The 22335-nt window shown below is 31.0% G+C and overlaps 1 protein-coding gene across 1 annotated transcript in view; it reads right to left on the bottom strand.

Moving 5' to 3' along the window:
- LOC147068272 (calpain-9-like) overlaps positions 1-19850 on the bottom strand; it is a 369841-nt gene extending 349991 nt beyond the window's left edge. The window contains exon 1 of the mRNA XM_085953230.1: positions 19362-19850. Within this exon, the coding sequence (XP_085809356.1) occupies positions 19362-19668 (307 nt within the window). The 5' untranslated portion in view covers positions 19669-19850. The remainder of the gene's footprint in view (positions 1-19361) is intronic.
- Positions 19851-22335: the final 2485 nt, after the last annotated feature.

Raw genomic sequence — 22335 nt, forward strand, 5'->3', positions numbered from 1 at the left:
TATTTCACGGATTATTTGGATTTTTATTGTGCTATCGCTTATCAAAAGTCGGCTATCATTCGAATGATCATCACTTAATTGACTGCGTTCCATAACACTCCGATGGAGATGTACTCGTATCAATCACATATATTATTAAGCCATGACGTACCTATTCCTCCGTCACGTATACTATTGACTATACCCGTACTTTCACGGATTCAGAAAAGTTAAAACACATTGAAATAATATTGTCATGATTTTTCAAATAATTTAGCTTTGTCAGATACTTGGTTACTTAATTATCCCATAAAATCTATCGTTATACTACATCAGATAGATACCGGCATATAATCAGTGATATATCACAGTGAATTTAAAACATGGATTAATAAGCATCATATATAAAGGCAGAAAAGCGATTTAATATTATAAAGGAGCAAACGGGGGCATGCGACGTAAAGAAGTAAAATAAAACCCTTGAATGCAGATGAACCGGTCACGTAGCTCATGGATAGAATGCTGGACGAATGCGATAACCCAGTGAATGATATAAATCGGCTGAAAAGCTGTCCCAAAGTACGAAAAGATAGATAAACGAAATATGAAGGTTTGTCAAAATTACGTGGCAACGAAGAACAAGGAACCAATAAGAGTGGAAAGAACTTAGAAACATGATGATTATACAGCGCCGTATTTGAAACGAGTAGTTCATAATTTTTCAATCACTCTGTGTAAGGCAAGGTATACACGATGGGCGTCGTCCGTGATATGATCGTAAAAAACGTGTTTTTAATACGTTTAATAGGTTGCCTGTTTGAAGAGGTTACCTGCTTTTATTAGCTATTGTAAATGAAATCATGAGATGAGAAAAAAATACAATTGAAATAATTGCGAACATTCGTTAAGCAGAGAAATTCGAATTATTGTGTGAAATACGTTTACCATCAGTAGGTAGGTGCCCATTCAGTGTGGATCACCTATTATTACCTGGCTTGTTTTCTAGTAATTGCGGAAATTTTACTTTGTGATCATGTCTAGTATATACATAGTATATGACATATACTATGTATATACTAGACATGATCACAAAGTAAAATTTCCTAAATATACTATATGTACATGAAAATAAACTTACCTGTTTCATAATAATTGAACGCATGCATACGAAGTTACAATATTGTTATTTACACATTATTTCAGATTATTTTAATTTATTAATAATATTATAATAATTTTAAGTACAAGACTTTCGCAAAAAAATGTGAAACATAAGAACTTAATATATTTAATACTATAGTCACATAGATACGATATATCAATATCCAAAGCGATATGGTTGAAGACAGGTAACCATTACCAATACTTTTTCAATAACGATAAGTAGATGCATGACGAACGTTTAGTCTTAATAGAATTATTTACTATATTAAAGACGATGGATTGACGAATTTAACAAAGTTCAGCGAAAAAACGTAACATCAAAAGCTGAATGTTAAAAAGAGTGAGATAATCTCAGGGTGGCCGTCATCGACAATGTACCAGCCCTTCAGATTAAGTTACCAGCCACATCTGATGGTGAGGAAGATTGGATATCTTTTCTATTTCATTATTTAACATATTAACATAAAAATCATTTCAAGCGAGTTAATTTTATATTGATATTTATGTGTATTTCATCGTAAATTATTTATATACTATTATGGGCATTGTATTATTATATATTTTGTATTATAACGTATGTGGGTACTATGTATTCTACGTCTTTAGTATATTCAATATTCATGTATAGATACTACATCAATGTTTTAATTTTTAATAAATAACAATAATTATAATACACATTACTTAACTTAAGAATACTCGATTAACGTTCTTATAATATGTATACTTAAGTTGGTATCCATTTTTTTTTATATCGACCTGTCAGGCGGCCAGCAATGTTTTTGTGGGAGACAGTAAAATTTATACGGCCCTAGAAGTCAAAATGCTAATGTGAGACAGTAGTGTATAAACATTTTCTACTGCAAGAAACAGCTATGCGACCATATGCGTTTCAAACCGGTGCATATAAAAAGTCACGAGGCATAAAAGGCTAAAAATTCATAACCAGACAACTGAGCTATTTTAAGACTAGGTTTTATGATAATACCTAAATATATCCGTTATAATAAATGCTGTGCGGTTAACAAAAGTAATATAGTTCTTAAATGGAGATATCCACTTTCTTTTTAAAAAAATATATCCGGATTAACTACGTACATTTAGACTCTTTCCAAATACAACTTATGGGATTGGGATCTCATGGTTATTTAGGTAAGTATATTTAAAGCTTTAATAGCTTTCGTTGCAACAAATTTCTCTCAGATTTAATGAACATGTTTATCCTCAAGAATTCAGTAATGAAATATAGAACTTTAGTATTTCTTTAGTAACGCTGTATGATAGCATTGGTACAAAACAGTAAGTCAGCGATATCTTTCATATCTTATAAACTTGTATCATTCTTTATTTTTTGGTTTCATTTATATTTCTTCTGCGTTACTCTTAAATGTTGGGTATATTTTATATTTGTTAATGAAAGAGAAAATGGAGCGTGTTTGATAAAAAAATATGTTTAATTCAAAATAAATTATCAAAAAATGCTACACTCTCATGGCCAGATTTTGACAAGCGAAACATATACAAGTTTTTGTATACTTATTAAAATAACAAATACAGTAATATAACAGTCGTCAGTATTAATATAAATTAAATTATTACAAAATAATCACGCAAGAAATTCTTGCTGCAAAGTCATTTAACTTAAGATATGGAAAGGCACGAACTCACGGAAACAATATTAAATAGCATGTACGAAAGTAAATTTATTGTTTTAAATTAATACGTTTCCATGTTAATATGTATTATTCTTGAATAGTCCCAAGATTAGGAAGAGAGATGATCCCGTCTCGTTCTATGAGTATTATACTTATTCATAGCCATGCCATTTATTTTGTAGTCTTGAGATATGGTGTTATAACTGAAATATATATCGACTAATAAAACAACATGTAGAATTTAATATTATTTATATTATCATGTTGCACTTAAAATAAATTTATCACTACAACATGACATGAAGCCCAATGACATTAGTATAGTGAAAGAGTAGTGTAATTGTAATAAAAGTGAAACAATCACAAACCTCAGTCTTTGAGAAATTCACATAAATGTATTGTGACCTCACAGGGAATCGAGACCGGAGCCCAGAAAGAAATGCCAGCACCATACGCACTATATTACGGGAGGCCGTCAGCATAAAATGTTTTTAACAAAACTTTCATTCGTCATAGTATATCTAAACAATAAGCAGAGTTCACACTTTGCATTTTACCAACGCCCGATTATTTAGTTTAATTTTATTGTTTCCAGTTACTTGTCACAATTTTGTGAAACAATACAATGATAAGACGTGTCCATTAAATTTGTATGTTTCCAGGTGCTAATGTATGTAATGTAGTAGATACATAAAAAAGAACTATTCCATTTTTTATGTTTTTTTACAATGGCAACATTTTCATACGTTGACTTTGATCTGTTCAGTCTAGCAATAAATTTAAAAATGAGAACATATCAAATGGCACGCTGAACGTCATAATATAATGTTACCAGAGATGACAATCAACGTCGCTGATATTTCCATAATGTCAAACATCTGAACAAATACAAATATCAATACTTAGTTCAATTAATGGCAACACGTTATTGTCATTCATTAAACGAGTTATTAACAGACACTTCGATAAGCAATTAGGATAGTCGGTGAAAGTATTTTCATTGGCGGCTTAACATTTATTTTTTATGCATATTAACTTTACCGTTATTATCTAAATCAGCACTTCTCAACCTTACTTCCGCCGCGACACACTTGAAAGATGATGGATGTCGTCCACAATATAATCCACACAGCTGTATGGGCGTATCAAGATTTCGAAAAATGTGAATAAACAAGTGCAGGTACAGAAATACTTGATAATAATTTAATAAATTGAAAATTTTCGTAGTTTGAATGTTTAGATTATAATCCACTGCCCCGTTCGTAGAGTTCAATACACTGCGTTACTGGTTCAAATCCCGATGACTAAGTCAAATTCACGTGTTGTTTTTCAATCGATATATCCCTTTCAAATGAGGTTATAAACTTATAAATTGAGCGAATGGCTAACGATAAATAAATCTTTGCAAATAAACCTGTTTATCATTAATTGAACGTGTTAGAACTCCATGATAGGTATTGAAACAAACCATTAAATCTATTTACATCTTGGCGATCAATATTAGATAACGACTTATATAATCATTTAATTTTCAATAATCCATTATTTTCGTCAAAAATTAAAAAAAATTCTAATTATTATATTACTATATAATATAATATTAGAACACGCGTAAATTTAGAAATGACGGATTCATGGTTTAAATCATTGCTTATTTTTTGTTCTAAAAATAACATATAACCATTTTTTTAATATTAAAGGAAATCAACATGATTTATTATCATTATTGATAATTATTATTGAAATACTTTTCCCAGCGATATGCAATAATGAGCTTTTGTGTTATTTGGTTATAAATAAAACACAAAGTCTATCATATCAACGAGTGCTGACCAAAGCGTTTGATATATAAATATACATTCTTCTTGTATCAACAGATTTTTGTTTTTTACGAGAAATGGATGTTAACCACTTGCTTATCCTATTAGGTTAATACTCTGACTCCAAACTCAAATTGAAAAACAATGTGTATTTGCCAGACCCAGAATTCGAACCAGGGATCTGCGACATTATAAGCCGACCGGTTTCCCGCTCTGCTATAGTGGACGTTTACATATTATACATGGATACACGTTATTATTAGTTGTTATAAATAATAATATAAAAATGTTTGGTACTATTTTTTTGAATTAGAGTTTGTCGATATATTGAATGTTATTATCAAATTATCTTATTAAACGACCGTAAATAATAATATGTACATTATTTATAAGTAGTACAAACCACTGACGTCCTGTAGAAGTGTGTATTACTTATATAGGCAGATAAAGGAAGTAAATAGAATAATACAAAGTATGAGAGTAGATTTAGTAGAAACGATATATTTCCTGGCTAGCTTTACTTGTCCAAATCTTCAGTAAATATGCATGTCAGAAGTTTAAAACTACTATTGCATTTTTCCAACTGAGGTACGTATATATTATATAATTTAAAAAAAATCGAGGCCACTCTCAGAATATTTTTGGAAAATTATCGGGCACTCCTGTACCTACGTCAAATTAAAAAGACAATGTTTTGTTGGGTTACCTCCGTTTATTGGTTATCGGTATTTTCACAGTAAATATTATAATATATTGCACGTATATATCACTTTTTATTTCACTTGCTAGGCATGTTTGTTTGAATACCTGTAGATACTATCCGTTTCAAATAAATATATGATCGCAATCTTTAGAAGCTTAATACTCCGAAGTAAACATGATCACTAAATAACATTTGGCATTATTATTACCGCGATATATGAGTTGTCCCATCTAAAAAAACCAGTCCGGTTTCCTGTGTGATTTGTGGTTGTAAATTAAGAGTGCTTCTAACTCGTAAATGGTATGATATTAAGTGTAAATAAATTATTATTTCATTGTTTGCTACCTTTGGGCTCCGTTTTTTTTAAATGTATATATTTCATCCAAACCATAATCAACCGGATTATTTATCCCAGTAATAATGACTGCCATCTTACATGCCGCAAAATACATTTGATTGTTAATAAAAAAAAAATGTTAATTTGACGTATCGTACAGAGCTATAAAGTAAGTTTTTTTGGTAGTCAAATTAAAAGAAACACGAGAATTGCATTTATGAAGAGTCGGATAATTGTGTGAATTAAATTTTTATTATTTTATCGTGTAATCTATGAAAATATTGCAATTATTCATAATGACTAGTAATTTTGACCTACACAGAGGTCGTATATATCATAAATTATACATCAGCCATGTATTTGCATGCGATCAGCAAGCTATACCTACAATAAAAGTGAGAAAACATCAGAATTTAAAAATTATATTATATTGGAGTTATAAAAACGTAATATTGGTGAGGGTGAATTTAGGTGGACGTTGTTTTATAAGTTTTTAAGATAGGGTCTATCAAAGTTCACTCTGTAGGCTTCCATCTACTTTTATTTTTGTTATTTTATTATATTTCTTTTCTTATTTTATTACTTATTGTATTATTAACTCACATTTCTCTGTACTTTTATTTTTAAAAAATATTAACACTTATTTTATGTCATGTCGTGAACGCTTTGAATTTATAATTTGTTATGTTCATTATATGTAAAATAAATAAATTTTACTGATTGATTTAATTAATTTTTATAAAAACAAAAATTTACAAACATAGCAGGTATCAATTGACATTGAATAAAGATCATAATAATTATGAACTATGAACATGAAAACTATGATATTAATTTCGTCGCAAAGCAGATCACGTCTTGCTAAAAACGCGTCAATTTCAAATAAAATCAAGCCGGCTCTGTTTTGGTCAATCGATCACAATTACAATAATACACCGATTCACACGTGGCATCGATCTATTATTGCGATAGTAACAATAGGTACCTACACATTTTATCATCACTTAAATATCATAATATGTTATACTACTACAGTAGGTAATAAATTATTTTACTGTTTGAATATGGGATGGGATATTACATAATACTAGTTATATTCCAATAGTTTTGAAAAATATTAAGCTCAAATGCCACATGCGTATTTTGCAGTTATTCAAAAATCCTTTATCTGTCAAGAAAAACACTAAACTTATCGCTTACCACTTAGTTCGAAATACCCACCGTTATGTTATGGTGCCCGGCATGTCAAATAAGTATTTATTTATTTTCTTCCGGGTTATAAAATTAGTGTTATAATACATATTTAAATATGAATTTGCTTGGCTGAACGTTAATGTTAAGCCGTTTGATTTTTTCAGTGAATGAATATTCAAATATTTAATCGTCTTTGGCCGTCATAGCCATAACGCCCATAACGGTATACCCAAGTGAACGTTTTTATATGCACGAACTTCTATCAACTGATTACAGTTCCTCTCTTAGAATTATTAGACAGCGCCAGTTGGAAACATGGTCACTTATAATAATAAAAAATAGCTAAGCAAACCCGTGTTCATTATTATCTTATCAAATGATAAGTCATTTTCAATTGAATGTATGATTGGAATAAAAACTTGAATCCGTTATAAATAATACTCCATAGGCGCATTGACATTAAATAGATATTATGTATGATCAACTAATACCTAAGCATTTATTATTATTTTTCATTTTATTAACATATGCTTAAGCAAACACTAGTATTCTCCATATTTGAGTACTGTTTCGAGTCATGGACCCTGAGGGCAGGACAGTGGAAGGCAATGGATGCCTTCGAAATATGGTGCTGTCACCATGGCCCCCAAAAAACGGGCCTCCAGGCTAGTCTATCTATTGCTAAGGTTAAAGGCAGTGTGACGCCTTACAATAGCGTTTTCCAAATGGTGTTCACGGTAAAATTATGGGTAGGTATTTAGTATATTTTTAGTACTTAAATTCACTTGAATTATGGAGGTAGTTGTCGAGTATCGATACACAATTAAAAATTGCATCGCATCACCACATATTTTAAAATATTAACTTTACCGAAGTAAAATAGCTCCGCATGCCACTTTTTTTTTACTAATAGAGAAAATTTGTGATGTGTGTTTACTCACTTTTCTGGTCGACTCGCCACGCCGGGCTCCCAGGCTAGAGCCCTGTTAGCCCTCCCCTTATGGGGGCCATGGTTATCACCGTATGCTTCGTATTTTTTGGACAGAGTACATGACAAACAAAATATCAATCATCCAGAGACTACAGATAAAAGAACAGCTTTTGACAATTTATATCTGACATGCATTCTGCAGTTTTTTGACGTATTGTTCAGCGCAGACTAGAAAACCTAGAGAGACTGGTGGTTTTGAGCTGCCTCCGTGCAAGACGAAGTAGAGGAAGAGCATCGGCGCGCTGGAGCGACCAAGTGAAAGAGCTTACTGTAGGAAGCCTTCACTTTTTACTGAGGGAAGCAGAGGACCGAAAGGGGCGGAAAGTCTTGGTGAAGATGACTGAATTTCAATATGATCACGATCCTCAACCATGAGGAAATGATCAAGAAGAAACACAAAAAATATTGTATACCTATATTAAAAGTATCAATGGAGTTAAGGCAGTGGAGGTATGCAGGAGGTATTATTCTTGGAGGTGACCACAACCTACATTAACTTGACATTGAATCAATAGAAATGTCCGTCAGGATGATACCAGTATTGTGTTAAATTTAAAAGTGTGGAAAATGCACGAAAAATAAAGATATAGCTCACAATTATTAGAGTGTATTTTATAATACCATATAATTCCATCAAAATGTTGATTTTTAAAAATTAACTAATATAATCTGCAATTTGTTTTATTAGTCCAATGAAAACAAATAAGTATGACTGACAATGTTTAGTTTGCAACATTTAAGTTTAATTTCCACAGCCTGCCTCCACCCTTTGCTACTGTTATCAAGGTATTAGGGTTTCCAACTAATTTAATCTTAGCGGGAGGGTGAATGTGAATATTATGAATATTGTGTGGTATTGCGGGTAAATAACTCTGCAGTTTTCTCAAAATATTTACGTATTTTAGTTTAATAAGATAAGATTGACCATATACCTAATTGCACAAAAAATATATATTAATATAAAATCAATTATTTCTAGGAATGCTGAGAATTCACAGCATCTATGTATCGCACGTCACTGATACATACCTACTTACGTATTAGACTCATATTTGTACACCTATAATATGCATTTAAATTATTAAAAAAAGTAAGTAATTAATAATAGTTTGACATTTTTGTTGTGTAAATGAGATAAAGATACATTTAATACTCGCGTGACATCTTTCTCCGATAAAATAAATTATTCCAGTTGGAATGCATGAAATGGCGTTAAAGACAAAAGTAAAATAAAGCAATTCAACATAAAATAATGTAATGCAAAAAGCATGATGATGATATTATTATTAAGGCCTAAAGTGTAAGCCGGTCGGCGGGAACGGAACATTATTTTTTACACATTTCGCCGGTTGGTAATGACCTGCAATTGAATTCCGGTGTGAAGATGCTTTTTGTTCTATTCCAACAAAATTGTACAACAGATTTAGATAAGTTTCATTGCAATGTATCATGAATAACTGGATACAACTCACTCATAAAACATAATAAGCGATATCAGAATACATGCAGGTGTGAACATGATATTATATTTATAATTTTGTACAGAATCAAACTTAATACAGACAGTTTAACTATATTTAGCTCTTTCTTTCGATCAATTAATTACATGGAAGATTTAGAGACTTGAGAGCCGAGGCATCGAATGATTTTGAGACCCCCCTCCCTACCATAAAAATAAAGTAAAACCCATAAATGTAATCTACCAATGTATCTAGATAAATATAACTGTGTATCTAAAATTTTCTAAAATCACATTCTGTAATTACAAAATAATTATTATTGAAAATTACAGTGTTGATTCATAATAATATTACCTAGATATTTTTTGTTTTGTATTTGAAATTACTGAATATGTATATATTTGATTAGTTATGTTATATGCCTTTTTGTTATTTTAGTTTCAGGGTGTGTTAAACTTTGAGTAAGTAATATTTTATACTTAGTTTGTGAGAAATACTTTTGGTATAATTTAATAATTGTACGACTACTTTAAACTGTTTCGAAGCCCTGATTTTTTTTTTAAACTGTGATTACATTTTAGTCTGTATTTATTTATATATTTTTGAAATAAGAACGATATACTTAGTCATTTATCTCCTAATCACCCAAGTTAATTTTATTTATTTTAAGATGGCAGTATTAACAATAAAACTTCTACGTGTCCTTTTCCGAGTCATTTGATAAAGTTTTTCTTACATAACTACGTATTATTGTCAATTATATTTGCACCTAATAGATAGTAAGTATCAGAGTGGCAGATGTTTCCACAGTATGACAAAAGTTAAAAAAAAAAACGTGTAAAAGAGTGACGAGCTTGAGAGCGCTTTTTCTGCTCTGCCGATACTCATAATTAGTCTCTTTTATCTTTTGACTCCGGTCCTTCAACCTAACTCCTCAATGGATTATGAAACAAAATAAAAATAAATGTAGGAATGCGGAGACCTTACAGTCACAAGAATATTATTATTTATAAAAAAAAAACAAATACACAATCATCACTTAATGAAGAAAATTATTTGTATAGTCAATCTACACTGCTACCACAGGAATGTGGGTAGGGTCGTCAAAAAGTATGGATAATTTATGATTGGCTAATACTTATATAAGTACATTCTTTCAATAGCGATACTGATTTCACATTTTTTTTCAGAAATAAATCACTCACGGACAAGCATCATTTTATACCAATACTTGTAATTATCGATAGTTTCTTTCGATACAATACCGATACCAGATATTGATACTATTTCTTTCAATATGACCACACTAGTTGTGGGTGAATTTATCAAATTTCTTTACTGGCTACACCACTATAAACTTTAATGATGTTAACCGTCATTTTTTATAAAAAAAATCATTCGTTATCATCGGTTAACATCAATTCACTGTTCACTGTAGGTGTTTTGAAGCTTTTCCCTCTGTTTCCAGCCCATAGTTCTTCACTGCCACATACATCTACCGAATATGGTAAATAGGGCCCACCCCGTTGCGTAGGCATTAGTTTAATTTTAATAAAACATAATATATACTACGTATTCCCATTGATTTAGCATACAGAATAGGTTTTTAGTCAATTTTATGGGTACACAATTTCTTACTTAGGTATTAGATAGTATGCAGCTAATAAGGTGTTGGATGATTTGTATGGACCTCTTTTCAGCCAATAATCGCTATAATGCAGGTGATCCCAAACTGAACGTGAACTATGTACGATTGTCATTTTTCATGGCGTTGAACTGTTGACTCACTCTACAGTTATTTAATTAATAATTAATTGCAATATAGCGTATATTTTATAACAAAAATCAACATATAATAGTAATTGATGAGAGGGAGATTTCATGATTTTTTTATTATCACGTACAAAATATTATCATCTATAATTATAGTGGTCTCTGATAGTGATTGTAACACCGAATTAAAATATGAATACCGATATTCGTTAAAACATAATATAAACTTAATATATATGACACACATTATTATGTAAGTATGTTTTGTTGTCAAAACAAAACATTAAAGCGATAATCACTATATCGGGAGGGTCTGTTTTTATTTGTTAATTGCGACAATATCTCTTGTAATATAATGTGTACCTACACCATTTGTAAAAATTGGAGTGATAATGCAAGAGCACCGAACCAACTCCAGTGCGCGCCAGCCCTCTTATCATAAAAGGTCGGTATATGGCATCATGTTTAACCCCCCTCCCCATTTAGATCCGTAATTCACCAGCATCTACGATAATTGGCAACGAACGAGCAAATGGGCAAATTGGCTGCCAATTACCGTTGAAAATTTTCGATTTTCAATAACGTATATCTCGGAAACCGTTTGGAATTCGACAAATATGTATAGTAATATAAAACATTTTTTGGGCTACTACTGAATGTACTTCTTTCACGTTTTGAGATGGCTATATAGGTCATTATCAAAAGCCCGCGGAATATAGAGGAATGAATTACATAATATTATGCTGACACTGCTGGCAACCTAATAATAAAAAAACGACATTCAACCGTGAAAGTCTCAAGGAGGTCCCTCTTATACTTATTTATTTTTAACTTAAGGGGGGACATGCTCGTCGAAGGTCAAAATTCAGTTTTTATTGTATTTTCAAACCATGATCCTGGACACTCCTTAAACGTTGTAGATAATCTATTTATATAATTTTGAAGCCTTATTATCCTTTATAGTAATTTTAAACATTTGATGACTGCATAAAGTATTTTTGTTACATAAAATAGTATTCTTTTAAACCTCTCGCTCTAATGTTTTAGAATATAGTCATATTTCGGTACATAACTGTGCAGTGGTATTAAGATTTTTTACATTTATTAATTTTTAAACGCATTTATAAAACTATAAGTATAATTTATTACGAGATAATTTTTGTAAAATATTCACGATAAAAAATTATATTGATAATCTCTGTGATCCCAAATTTGACAAGAATTAGGCATTTTATTATTCAAAAAATCGGCAAGATTAACACATTTGAAGATGATTCTAAAGATACTTATTATAAGCTATGTTTTTGACCATTCAAGTGTGATAAACATCTTATGAATAATGATTGCTTTATAATAATTATTGACATAAGAATAAGGTAGTGTTTTTTTGAAATACGCCATTTCTTTTGTCATTCCCTAGTGGTTAAGCTACAACATACGGCCGTAGCCATAAATTGACAAACTGTAATTAAAGTAGGGAGTAAAATTATGTTAACGCGCGTGTTTGAACATGTACCTAACCGAATTTTTTTTTATTTTTTTTTAAACGGTACATGTTCAAACACGCGCGTTAATATCATTTTACTCCCTACTTCAATTATAGTTTGTCAATTTACGGTTACGGCCGTATGTTGTAGCTTAACCACTGGGGAATGACAAAAGAAATGGCGTATTTCAAAAAAACACTACCTTATTCTTAGGTCAATAATTATTATAAAGCAATTATTATTCATAATATGTTTATCACACTTGAATGGTCAATAACATAGCTTATAATAAATATCTTTAGAATCATCTTCAAATGCGTTAATCTTGCCGATTTTTTGAATAATAAAATGCCTAATTCTTGTCAAATTTGGGATCACAGAGATTATCAATATAATTTTTTATCGTGAATATTTTACAAAAATTATCTCGTAATAAATTATACTTATAGTTTTATAAATGCGTTTAAAAATTAATAAATGTAAAAAATCTTAACACCACTGCACAGTTATGTACCGAAATATGACTATATTTTAAAACATTAGAGCGAGAGGTTTAAAAGAATACTATTTTATGTAACAAAAATACTTTATGCAGTCATAAAATGTTTAAAATTACTATAAAGAATAATAAGGCTTCAAAATTATATAAACAGATTATCTACAACGTTTAAGGAGTGTCCAGGATCATGGTTTGAAAATACAATAAAAACTCAATTTTGACCTTCGACGAGCATGTCCCCCCTTAATAGATTTCATTTAGCTATCTAACATCATACTCGTAATAACTAAAATGATTTTCCACATGAATACATAAGCGATATTCTCTTTCATTATGAATGTATTTCGCAATTCGATCTTGGCGGATATTGAACCTGAAATCTTTCAATCGGAATGTAAATAAATGCATAACTGGCAAAACCACGTGATTTAAGAATTTGCGAAGTCAACTTGACAAATTGTTAGTACAATCAGATGATGTCTACTATCAATTGTTTTATCACGATCAATTTTCCATCGGAATGGGTATGAAAGTGAAAGAAGTGTTCAAAATCATTTCGTGTATCGTTCCAACGACAGTATAATGACCTAATGAAGTTCTCACGACTCGCGGCACTTGGCATTGCATTTCTAAGTCACGATTTGTAATTGGATAAAAATCTAAAGTTTAATGAAAATTATAAAGACATTTATTTACTGAACACGTTTACAAGGCATTTAATTTGCTGATTATATGAGAGAGAGAGAATGTCGATGTTAATTCGGGTTTCGCGATTGACCATCAGTTGGTGTCACTTAACAACGCCGTAGCAACGTAGACCTTATCAAACGCCCTTGGAGATTATTAAGCTTTGTGTTAGCTTAGAATCGGCACCAATAATAAATATTGGCATTACCTATACATAAATCCTTTTAAATTATTGTCTTAATATATAGAAACAATACACTCGCGGCATCTTACTTGAGCTACATATCTTTCAGGTCTACATCGAGCTTACTTAGCTTATTTGGCATAAAGTAAAAAAAATGCTAACGTTAAAGTTGTGATTATATTGAGATGCACAGCTACAAATTTAGTCTATGGTTTCGTCATTTTGCAGAATATATGAACTATCACCACCTCTGTAAATTCAATGATGGAGAGTGCCAACTCTAATGTATTAGTATTTTGAATAATTATTCATGCTAATTTCAATTGATGTTAACAGTTTCTACGTGTGTGTACGTTAAAATTACTTGCGTTATATCCATAGATAATATTTTGAACAAAACCCAACCTGCAGACCTTAGATAATAGACAGCATTCTAGTGCCAACCGTTGTCGGATGTCGATGCAGTGCGGTGCAACGTGGGGTGACCTCATTGTTGTTCTGGTGATTTCGGCAGATTTTGCTAACTAACAATGTTAGTTTAAAGGTTCACAATGTGCTACGGGATGAGAGCATCAGTCTGATAACATTTTGAACACCACGAAAACGACATTACACATTTAATGATATTAAAGATAGTACGTGACATGCACCAAAATATATTTCGCGCTTAACGCTCAATTATATTTTCTGCTTATTGGGGTTCAAAATAATATATGGACCATAGAGACCCTTTCTGTTTATAACGGCTGCGAAAATTGGACATCGTTTAGCGATTAAAAAGTTCTGAATATCGTTCTAGTGAGAATCAAAGTCATCAGATTAATGTGTAAATTCAAAGAGGTATTACAACTATTATTTATGAGACACTTGGGCATGCAAGGGAGTTGAGAGAGTTATGACACCTATTAAGAGATATAAAAAGTCTCTATAATAACATTTGAAAAAATAAAATATCGATTTTTTTTATTTAAAAAAAGTAATCAATCAATTTATATATTTATTTCTATGGAATAGTATTTAATAAATTGTAGGTACACATTAATTTTACTCCAATAGTAAAACCTACGTATGTATTATACTAATTACCATGTATAAGTAGTATTTTCGTGATATAAAGTAACACATGAGCATTTTACAATGACATCGCATAAGTCAAAAAAATAGATTAAGTGCCTACTTGCAATAAATAAACATAATATGAAAATTTCTCAACAATCAAAAAATGCAGCGCGTTGCAAAATCGATTGTTATACTGGAATAATAAATAATATGAAAATTTTATTCGCCGGACAATCACATCTCACAGTCATTGTTTTCATAATATTTGGACAGCAGACATTTTCGGTGAAGCCATGAACCAATTTCCATTGAATTCCTTGCTAAAATGCCGTAGCGTTATGAAAACATTCTGACCAAAATAATTATGATTGACAATCATTAAAAATTTCAAAAGTGGGTACCTAAGTAAAAATATTAAAGTGATACATTCTTTTCGATAAAAAGGTGTTAAGTACCTACTGTTAAGAATTGGGAGTGGCGAATCCAATTAACAAAAACTTGACGGAGAGAACGGCTTATTTTTTACAGTTAAAAATAGACAACGTACAATACAAACATAATATTATACTCTTCCAAACCAATACGCCTCGTACAACACCAGGTCTTGATCATACGTATCACTAGGCCCTACGTTTGAATGTGAAACATCACTACGTATGGCTGGAAATATCTTCAAGCAGTTACCCAATACTGAGGTTACTACACCACACTCAAGTGTGCTTTAAATAAGGTTACATAACTTAAAAGTACCAGATAAGAGGTCTATCTAACATAGTTCTAGAAGTGTCAGCGCAAATTTGATTCCCGGGTTCAGTATCACTTTTTTGTAAAATATCTATTTCAGTGCAAGTTGTCTTTTTTTAGTGAATCATCTTTTGTAAAAAATTTATCAGTAAAATTCTGAAAATGATACAAAATTTAAGTTCCGTAAATACGGCTGCCCTAAGATTTTTTTCCATATATCTACCGTAGCCTACTTTTATTCAACAGGCATCCTTTGCATAAAAAAAGAATATTATATATTTATATTAATTATAAAAAAGTTTGTCGGAAAACGATTGGGTGGAGGCCTTTTCAGATTGACACAGGGGTGGTTGTACATCGGGATGGGTTATAAATTAGCTTTATAAAAAATGCGTTCTTATAATATCGATCGTTACATTGTATAGTATGAAGTAGCGTTATGTTGCGAGCATTCCGATTTATCTGCTGAAACGTAAAGTTACGTAATACCTACCTCCTGCATTTCGTGTTTATCAGATAGAATTGCTCAATTTCCAATAGGACGTGACTTGCACATTTAAATTTATATTATAGAGAATGCAGCGTTACTGTATGTATACCTGCATGAATCTATTTTGAAAAATTTTATCGATCTAGCTATTAAAATTGCAAAAATAATAATCAAATCATTATTATCAATACAAAAACCATGAAATTACATATACTTGCACAGTATCGTCAATTAATTTTAGATATTTTCAGTGGCACAAAAATACCAACGTTATTTTATTATTTTATTAAACATTTTTGTCTGATTATGTATAATTTCTTTATTACAATTTTACTAGTTTTATTATCCATGTGGTATAAGTAAAACAAACAAAATACAACAAAAAAAATCGGTGTGTGTAGTTATGTACGCGCGTTAGAAGTTATACTTCATTGGCGTAACAAAACAAAAACAAAACTTTTGATAAACTAGATTCTTCGAGTAGCTCTTAATTATCTTGTTAAATTACACACTCAAGAAAAAGGACCGCTTATTGAAACGCCGTTGGTTTATTTCAATACACTTTAACTTATATTACTAAATTATACAATTATGTATCGTTGTTTTTATTTTTAAAGTAACAACTGCCACTTTGACGTTTAATAGTTTGTTTACGTAAGGAATTGCAAATGGCCGACAATAATAAATTCGCTGCCTAGCAACGGAAAAATTCTAAACTATAATAGTATACTAATAATCGTCACGATTGCAGTATCATTCTGTGGCGTAATGGTTATGCGTTCGGCTGACAACCGAACAATCGTTGGTTCTAATCCAATCTAGCGTGTTTCTGTGTGAAAAAATGAATTATGTGTTACATGTCACACGCCAAAAATACACTCTGATCTGGTTTTCCAAACGCGCCTAAAGAAGTATAACTTCAAAAATTATTACATTAATAGAAATAAAAAAAATGATGTTCGATACAATCGCGATACTATTTTTTTTTTTTAAATACTATCTTAATATCCTTCACTAATGGACAAACTCTTCTTACTTTCGTAACCATAATGGCAAGACTGCCACTAGAGGTTAGGTTATGCTAAATGACTATATGCCAAAAATGACGTCCTAAGATAGAAAAAATAGTCTACTAATAAAAAGAGTCAAGTAATAAGTAACATTAGTAAGTTAGGTACCAATCATTAACATCGCTTACTTCAATCAATAATATGTTATTTATATTCAGAATAGCGTCGTTCAACACAACAAATGTAATTTTACAAAATCAAATATGTCGCTAGATTTCAAAATCAGTCAAATCCATAATAGATGAATAGGAGAAAACAGCTTTTTGTTTTCTCAAATACACAGTCACAATAGTGAAAGTTTATATTATTTCGAGTATAGAACATTTAAAATTAATAAATTTCACATTTTGATAATGCAGAAATGTTGGAAAGCAGTAGTTCTTCAGCAATTCACAAAAAATTCAAAAATACCTAAAGGTGGACTTGGCTGATTTTGAAATGTAGCGACACAATTGCCCGAGTCACTTATGTATAATATAATAGATTCGATTGTAAATGCGCATTAGTTATAACCTATTTTTAATAAAGGGTAACAAAATAATATTTTAAGACTACGTATTCATTCTTGTTTGGGTACTTATCTGATATTAATTATTATATAAATCATTCAAAAAGATTGTCGAACCAAGGACCGGTCGTTTTAGAAATGATAATTGCACCCCGCGGCCGCCCCCAAGCTCGGCTGCCTGTGTATGTCGCACACAGTGTACATATGGATGCAGCGCCTCAGCACAATAAATAATAACATCTATAAATGTTATCCTTAATAAAGGAATAATTAATTGTTAGTAGCAAAGAAATACACCGCGATTCATATCGGTTATTGTATTGTTGTTAATGAATCTATGCGTTTAAGCTTGATAATATCATTTGTCTTACGTAGCTTAGTATTGAATACAGGTAGAGAACATGATATACGAGCTGTATAGAGCTCTTTTGTGTTATGTCACATTTTTCAATTCGAAAGATTCAAGAGTTCGAAAATTGACAGCGATAACAAATAATCTTTTTGCATAAAACCGCTGTTACAAAAAATGTATTTAATAATTTCAATCATTAATAATTATTTATTTACAAAATATGGAATAGTTTTGTTGGGTTTTAAATGGCCCATAATGTATTATCATATAAGTGTTACACCGAATGTGTGAAATTGCGTATTACACGAAATCCGTAATATTTTGCCTAATTCATGAATAAGGCAATGGGCTTGCATTATTCATGAATTAGGCAATTTATCTGCCGAGTGCGTGAATTTGGCAGGGTATGGAATTCTTAAACTGTCAACATGTCAGTAGAAAAAGTAAATTTAATACGGATGGTTTTATTAGTTATAATTGGACATAATATAATATTATTATTATTAGGTTAGGTTAGGTTAGGTTTTGTTATTCTGAATAATTCAACTCAATGTCCATTTTGAGGTTAGCTAACAAGTGTCAATAAACTATCAAATCATACTATCACAAACAAACAATCGACCATTTGATACCCAAGCACGAATCAAATCCCGAAAATACATTTTAATAAAATTCTTCCGTTATCATATTATAGTTCTAGATTTTTTTGGGCATAGTAAATGGATATGAACCTCATTGTAGTTTTTATATAATCAATGACATTTTACATATTTGGTTAGTTTGATTAGTTGCAAAAAACATCACCCGAGCGCGGCCATCTATTTTGACCAATGCATGAGCATTTGACACATTTGGTTTAGTTACAAAAAATACCACCGTAGCGCTACTATCTGATTTGCCCAATGCATGAACTAGGCAGAAAAATCACAGTCGAATCCATGCACTCTGCAGATATTTTGCCTAATTCATAAATAAGGCAACGGGCTTGCATTTTTCATGAAAAGGGCAAAATTTTGCCGATTTTATGTAATACGCAATTTCACATATTCGGCGTAACATAAGCACTAATCAGAACCTGAAGCAACGTATTCATAATAATTGAACACTATAATCTATCATCAAAAAACAAAACAATTGTTTAAATTTCAGCTGAAAAAAATCATATTATGTACAGTATTTTTTCAGTAATAAAGTTTTTTACTCACTTGCATGTCCATTGGCTTTCCCCGGCTTTGCGTGGTACTGGCTGTTGGCCGCTTGGCCATTCATGTGACCGCTGTGGCCATTGTGACCATTGTGGCCATTGTGACCATTGTGTCCGCTATGGCCATTGTGGCCATACATCATGGCATGGCCATTACCCATGGCGGCATGGCCGTTGCCGTTCCCGTTCCCCATGACGGCCTGGCCCACGTGGCCCACGCTCGTGCTGGGCCTCATCCTGCCCTGCTGCACGGTCACCACGGATCCCTGAGGCGCAGGTTGGGACTGAGTCCTCATGAACTTTTTCATCGCACTTCACATAGACTCACCGCTCAAAATATAAGTACGGAACCACATTCAGCGAAGAATGTCTTATCACTGTTTAGACACCTATCACAATAATAGTGCACTATTTTTCACAACAACTTACTTTGTCACTGTGGTCTTATTTACTTATCATAAAAATTGATGATTATAGTGTACAACTTTTACTGTGAAAAAAAATATAATAATCACGAGACTTTACAGAAAATTGATAAATACACTCAAAACAAAGTTATAATTTTGATACAAGGTTTATTATATAGTATAAATAGACGAACTTATTATGATGAAATTACGTAGCTAAAGTATGTACCTAGTTTAATAATCCAACTGGAATTAATGTAGTAGAACTACGATAATCTTAACTACCTATAACTATTCTGATGACGAGTTTATAAATTCATAGTATTCAAAAATTTTAGAAAAAATTTGTTTAGTTTTTATTTAATAAAATAATCTGAGAGATAAATATAATAAATTCTAAATTTCTCATTATGTTAACAATAATAATTGCTAAAATAGATTATATAGTGCTTAAAACACTAGATATTAAAATAATTATACCGAAACCTGAAATTCCTAAAATCAAAATGACCATATACAAAAATCTAAAATTCTGTTTTCCCAAAAATCTTATTGTTCACTCACAATTAATAATTACTGACTATAAAAAATATAAAACATTCTTTATTTAAAATGTTTTACGATAAGTCGTGCTCGGATATTTAATAATACTGACGTTTTCCAGAAATGTAAGTGAGTACTTACAGCTCGATGATATGTTTATTAGTTCATTTTTGGATTCTATTAAAATACGTATGTAGGTGTCTTTCAAGATCCAAAACCGATAGAAAGTCTTGTGGAAAGAATATTCTCTGTCCGTTTGCAAATATAAATAGCTCTATTACTGCATACATCGAGACGATAAGACGAGGTCGTTGATTAAAACCAAGGTCGATTGGCTGGATGATAAGGATAATATACAAGAGCACGAGAATGAGGAATGGAAGGGCATGCTCTGCCAGAGGGGGGAGGGACAGGAGAGGCTTCGCGCGCATGTACAGAACATCCCACCGAGTCACGTGACACGAATTTTAAATATCACACATTATTATTACTATGGTCGTGAGTATTTTTTCAAACATGAAAAAACTATTATTGGATTCTAATGCCATAGTTTGAAATGTGAATGAACTACTCAACATCTCGTGGCCATAACTATCTACTCACTATAATTATTATTTCTAAGTATCCCAACATATATTTAGACATGAAATGTGAAGAAGAATATAACCAGACCTTTATACTCCACTAAATATAATACACAGCACGCACAGAGATTTTTTTATGGGACAGTCCAACGTTTTATTTTTGAATCAAATAAAAGTGACATTTTAATCCATCATTTCGGTATCTACCCAATTTAACATTGACGTAAAACGTCTTACATTTTGGTATACATGTCACCTCGGCGCTCGTGGTGTCAAACTTTCATGTCACCTATAGTTGTTGAACAAATACGATCATTACAACTTTTGAAAATGGAGACGAGGTCACTTCATTAGAAGTTATATTATCATCTTATCCTAATAATTTTGCATACGATTTGTGACTAAAATTTAATGGGGACGGGATTCTAAGTCTTCATAAAGATGGCACTTTGCCTAGGGATCTATCTCACTGAGTGCTATATAGTATGCAAGTATGATATTATATTAGGTATAGGTCAGTGGCGAAGACTCCACACTAGGCGATTATTTAAAGTTTAACTTCTTAAGAAAAATATTTTTAATATAAGTATATATAATAAATTAAAAATTATTATATTAATATTTAATACTTATTTTTTAAATATTGACATATTTATATAATCACTTGATTATTTTATATTCTATAAAAAGAATTTAATTTATCATTGACATAATATGTAGTATAATATATTGCAATGTATTATACAGATTACAAAATAATCTGCAAAGGTTTAAAAAATATATACCTCAGCGCGCCATCTATCTTGGGGTAAATAAATGTCGGATTATTTCTCAAGGAATTGTAATATTTTTTCATATGGAATTTACTTCACGTAACTTCAGACAGTCTATTGAATTATATGAAATATGGTAGGCTCCTATCGCAGAGCCTAAAACCTTCCCGCATAATATTGTTGTCGTGACCTTATCCAAAATAATTTAAAAAAATATTTCTATGGCGTTTAATCGCATATTAATAAATATGGATTGTTTAAAAAATAAAAATAAATTTTATCTTATGATTTTCGATGTGTATAAAAATACGTAATTTAAACTCATCGTTCAATTTTATGTCGTCATTAAGTTTCATTGAATTGGTGTGTCATTGTCATTAGTGTGTACCTATTCATTAGTAGTAATATCGTAGTATCTTCTAATTTCCCGTAGGTATACCTGACATGTATGCTCTTGTGTATGTATATGACATGTATACTTACAAAAATATAAAAACGCTACGTCAGTAAAATTCAATACGGCATACTGATATTATATACCTATTATATCGACTTATAATTTTTTAATTTCTAATTTCAATGGTTTGTTCACACTTAACTATTCTTGGAATACATAATAATAATATCGTATATTCATATTGAAATACCATAACGGATATACTATACAG

Source organism: Rhyacophila brunnea, unplaced genomic scaffold (genome assembly GCF_057557595.1).
Source record: "Rhyacophila brunnea isolate RB1 unplaced genomic scaffold, BYU_Rbru_1.0 scaffold_3, whole genome shotgun sequence".
Taxonomy (NCBI): domain Eukaryota; kingdom Metazoa; phylum Arthropoda; class Insecta; order Trichoptera; family Rhyacophilidae; genus Rhyacophila; species Rhyacophila brunnea.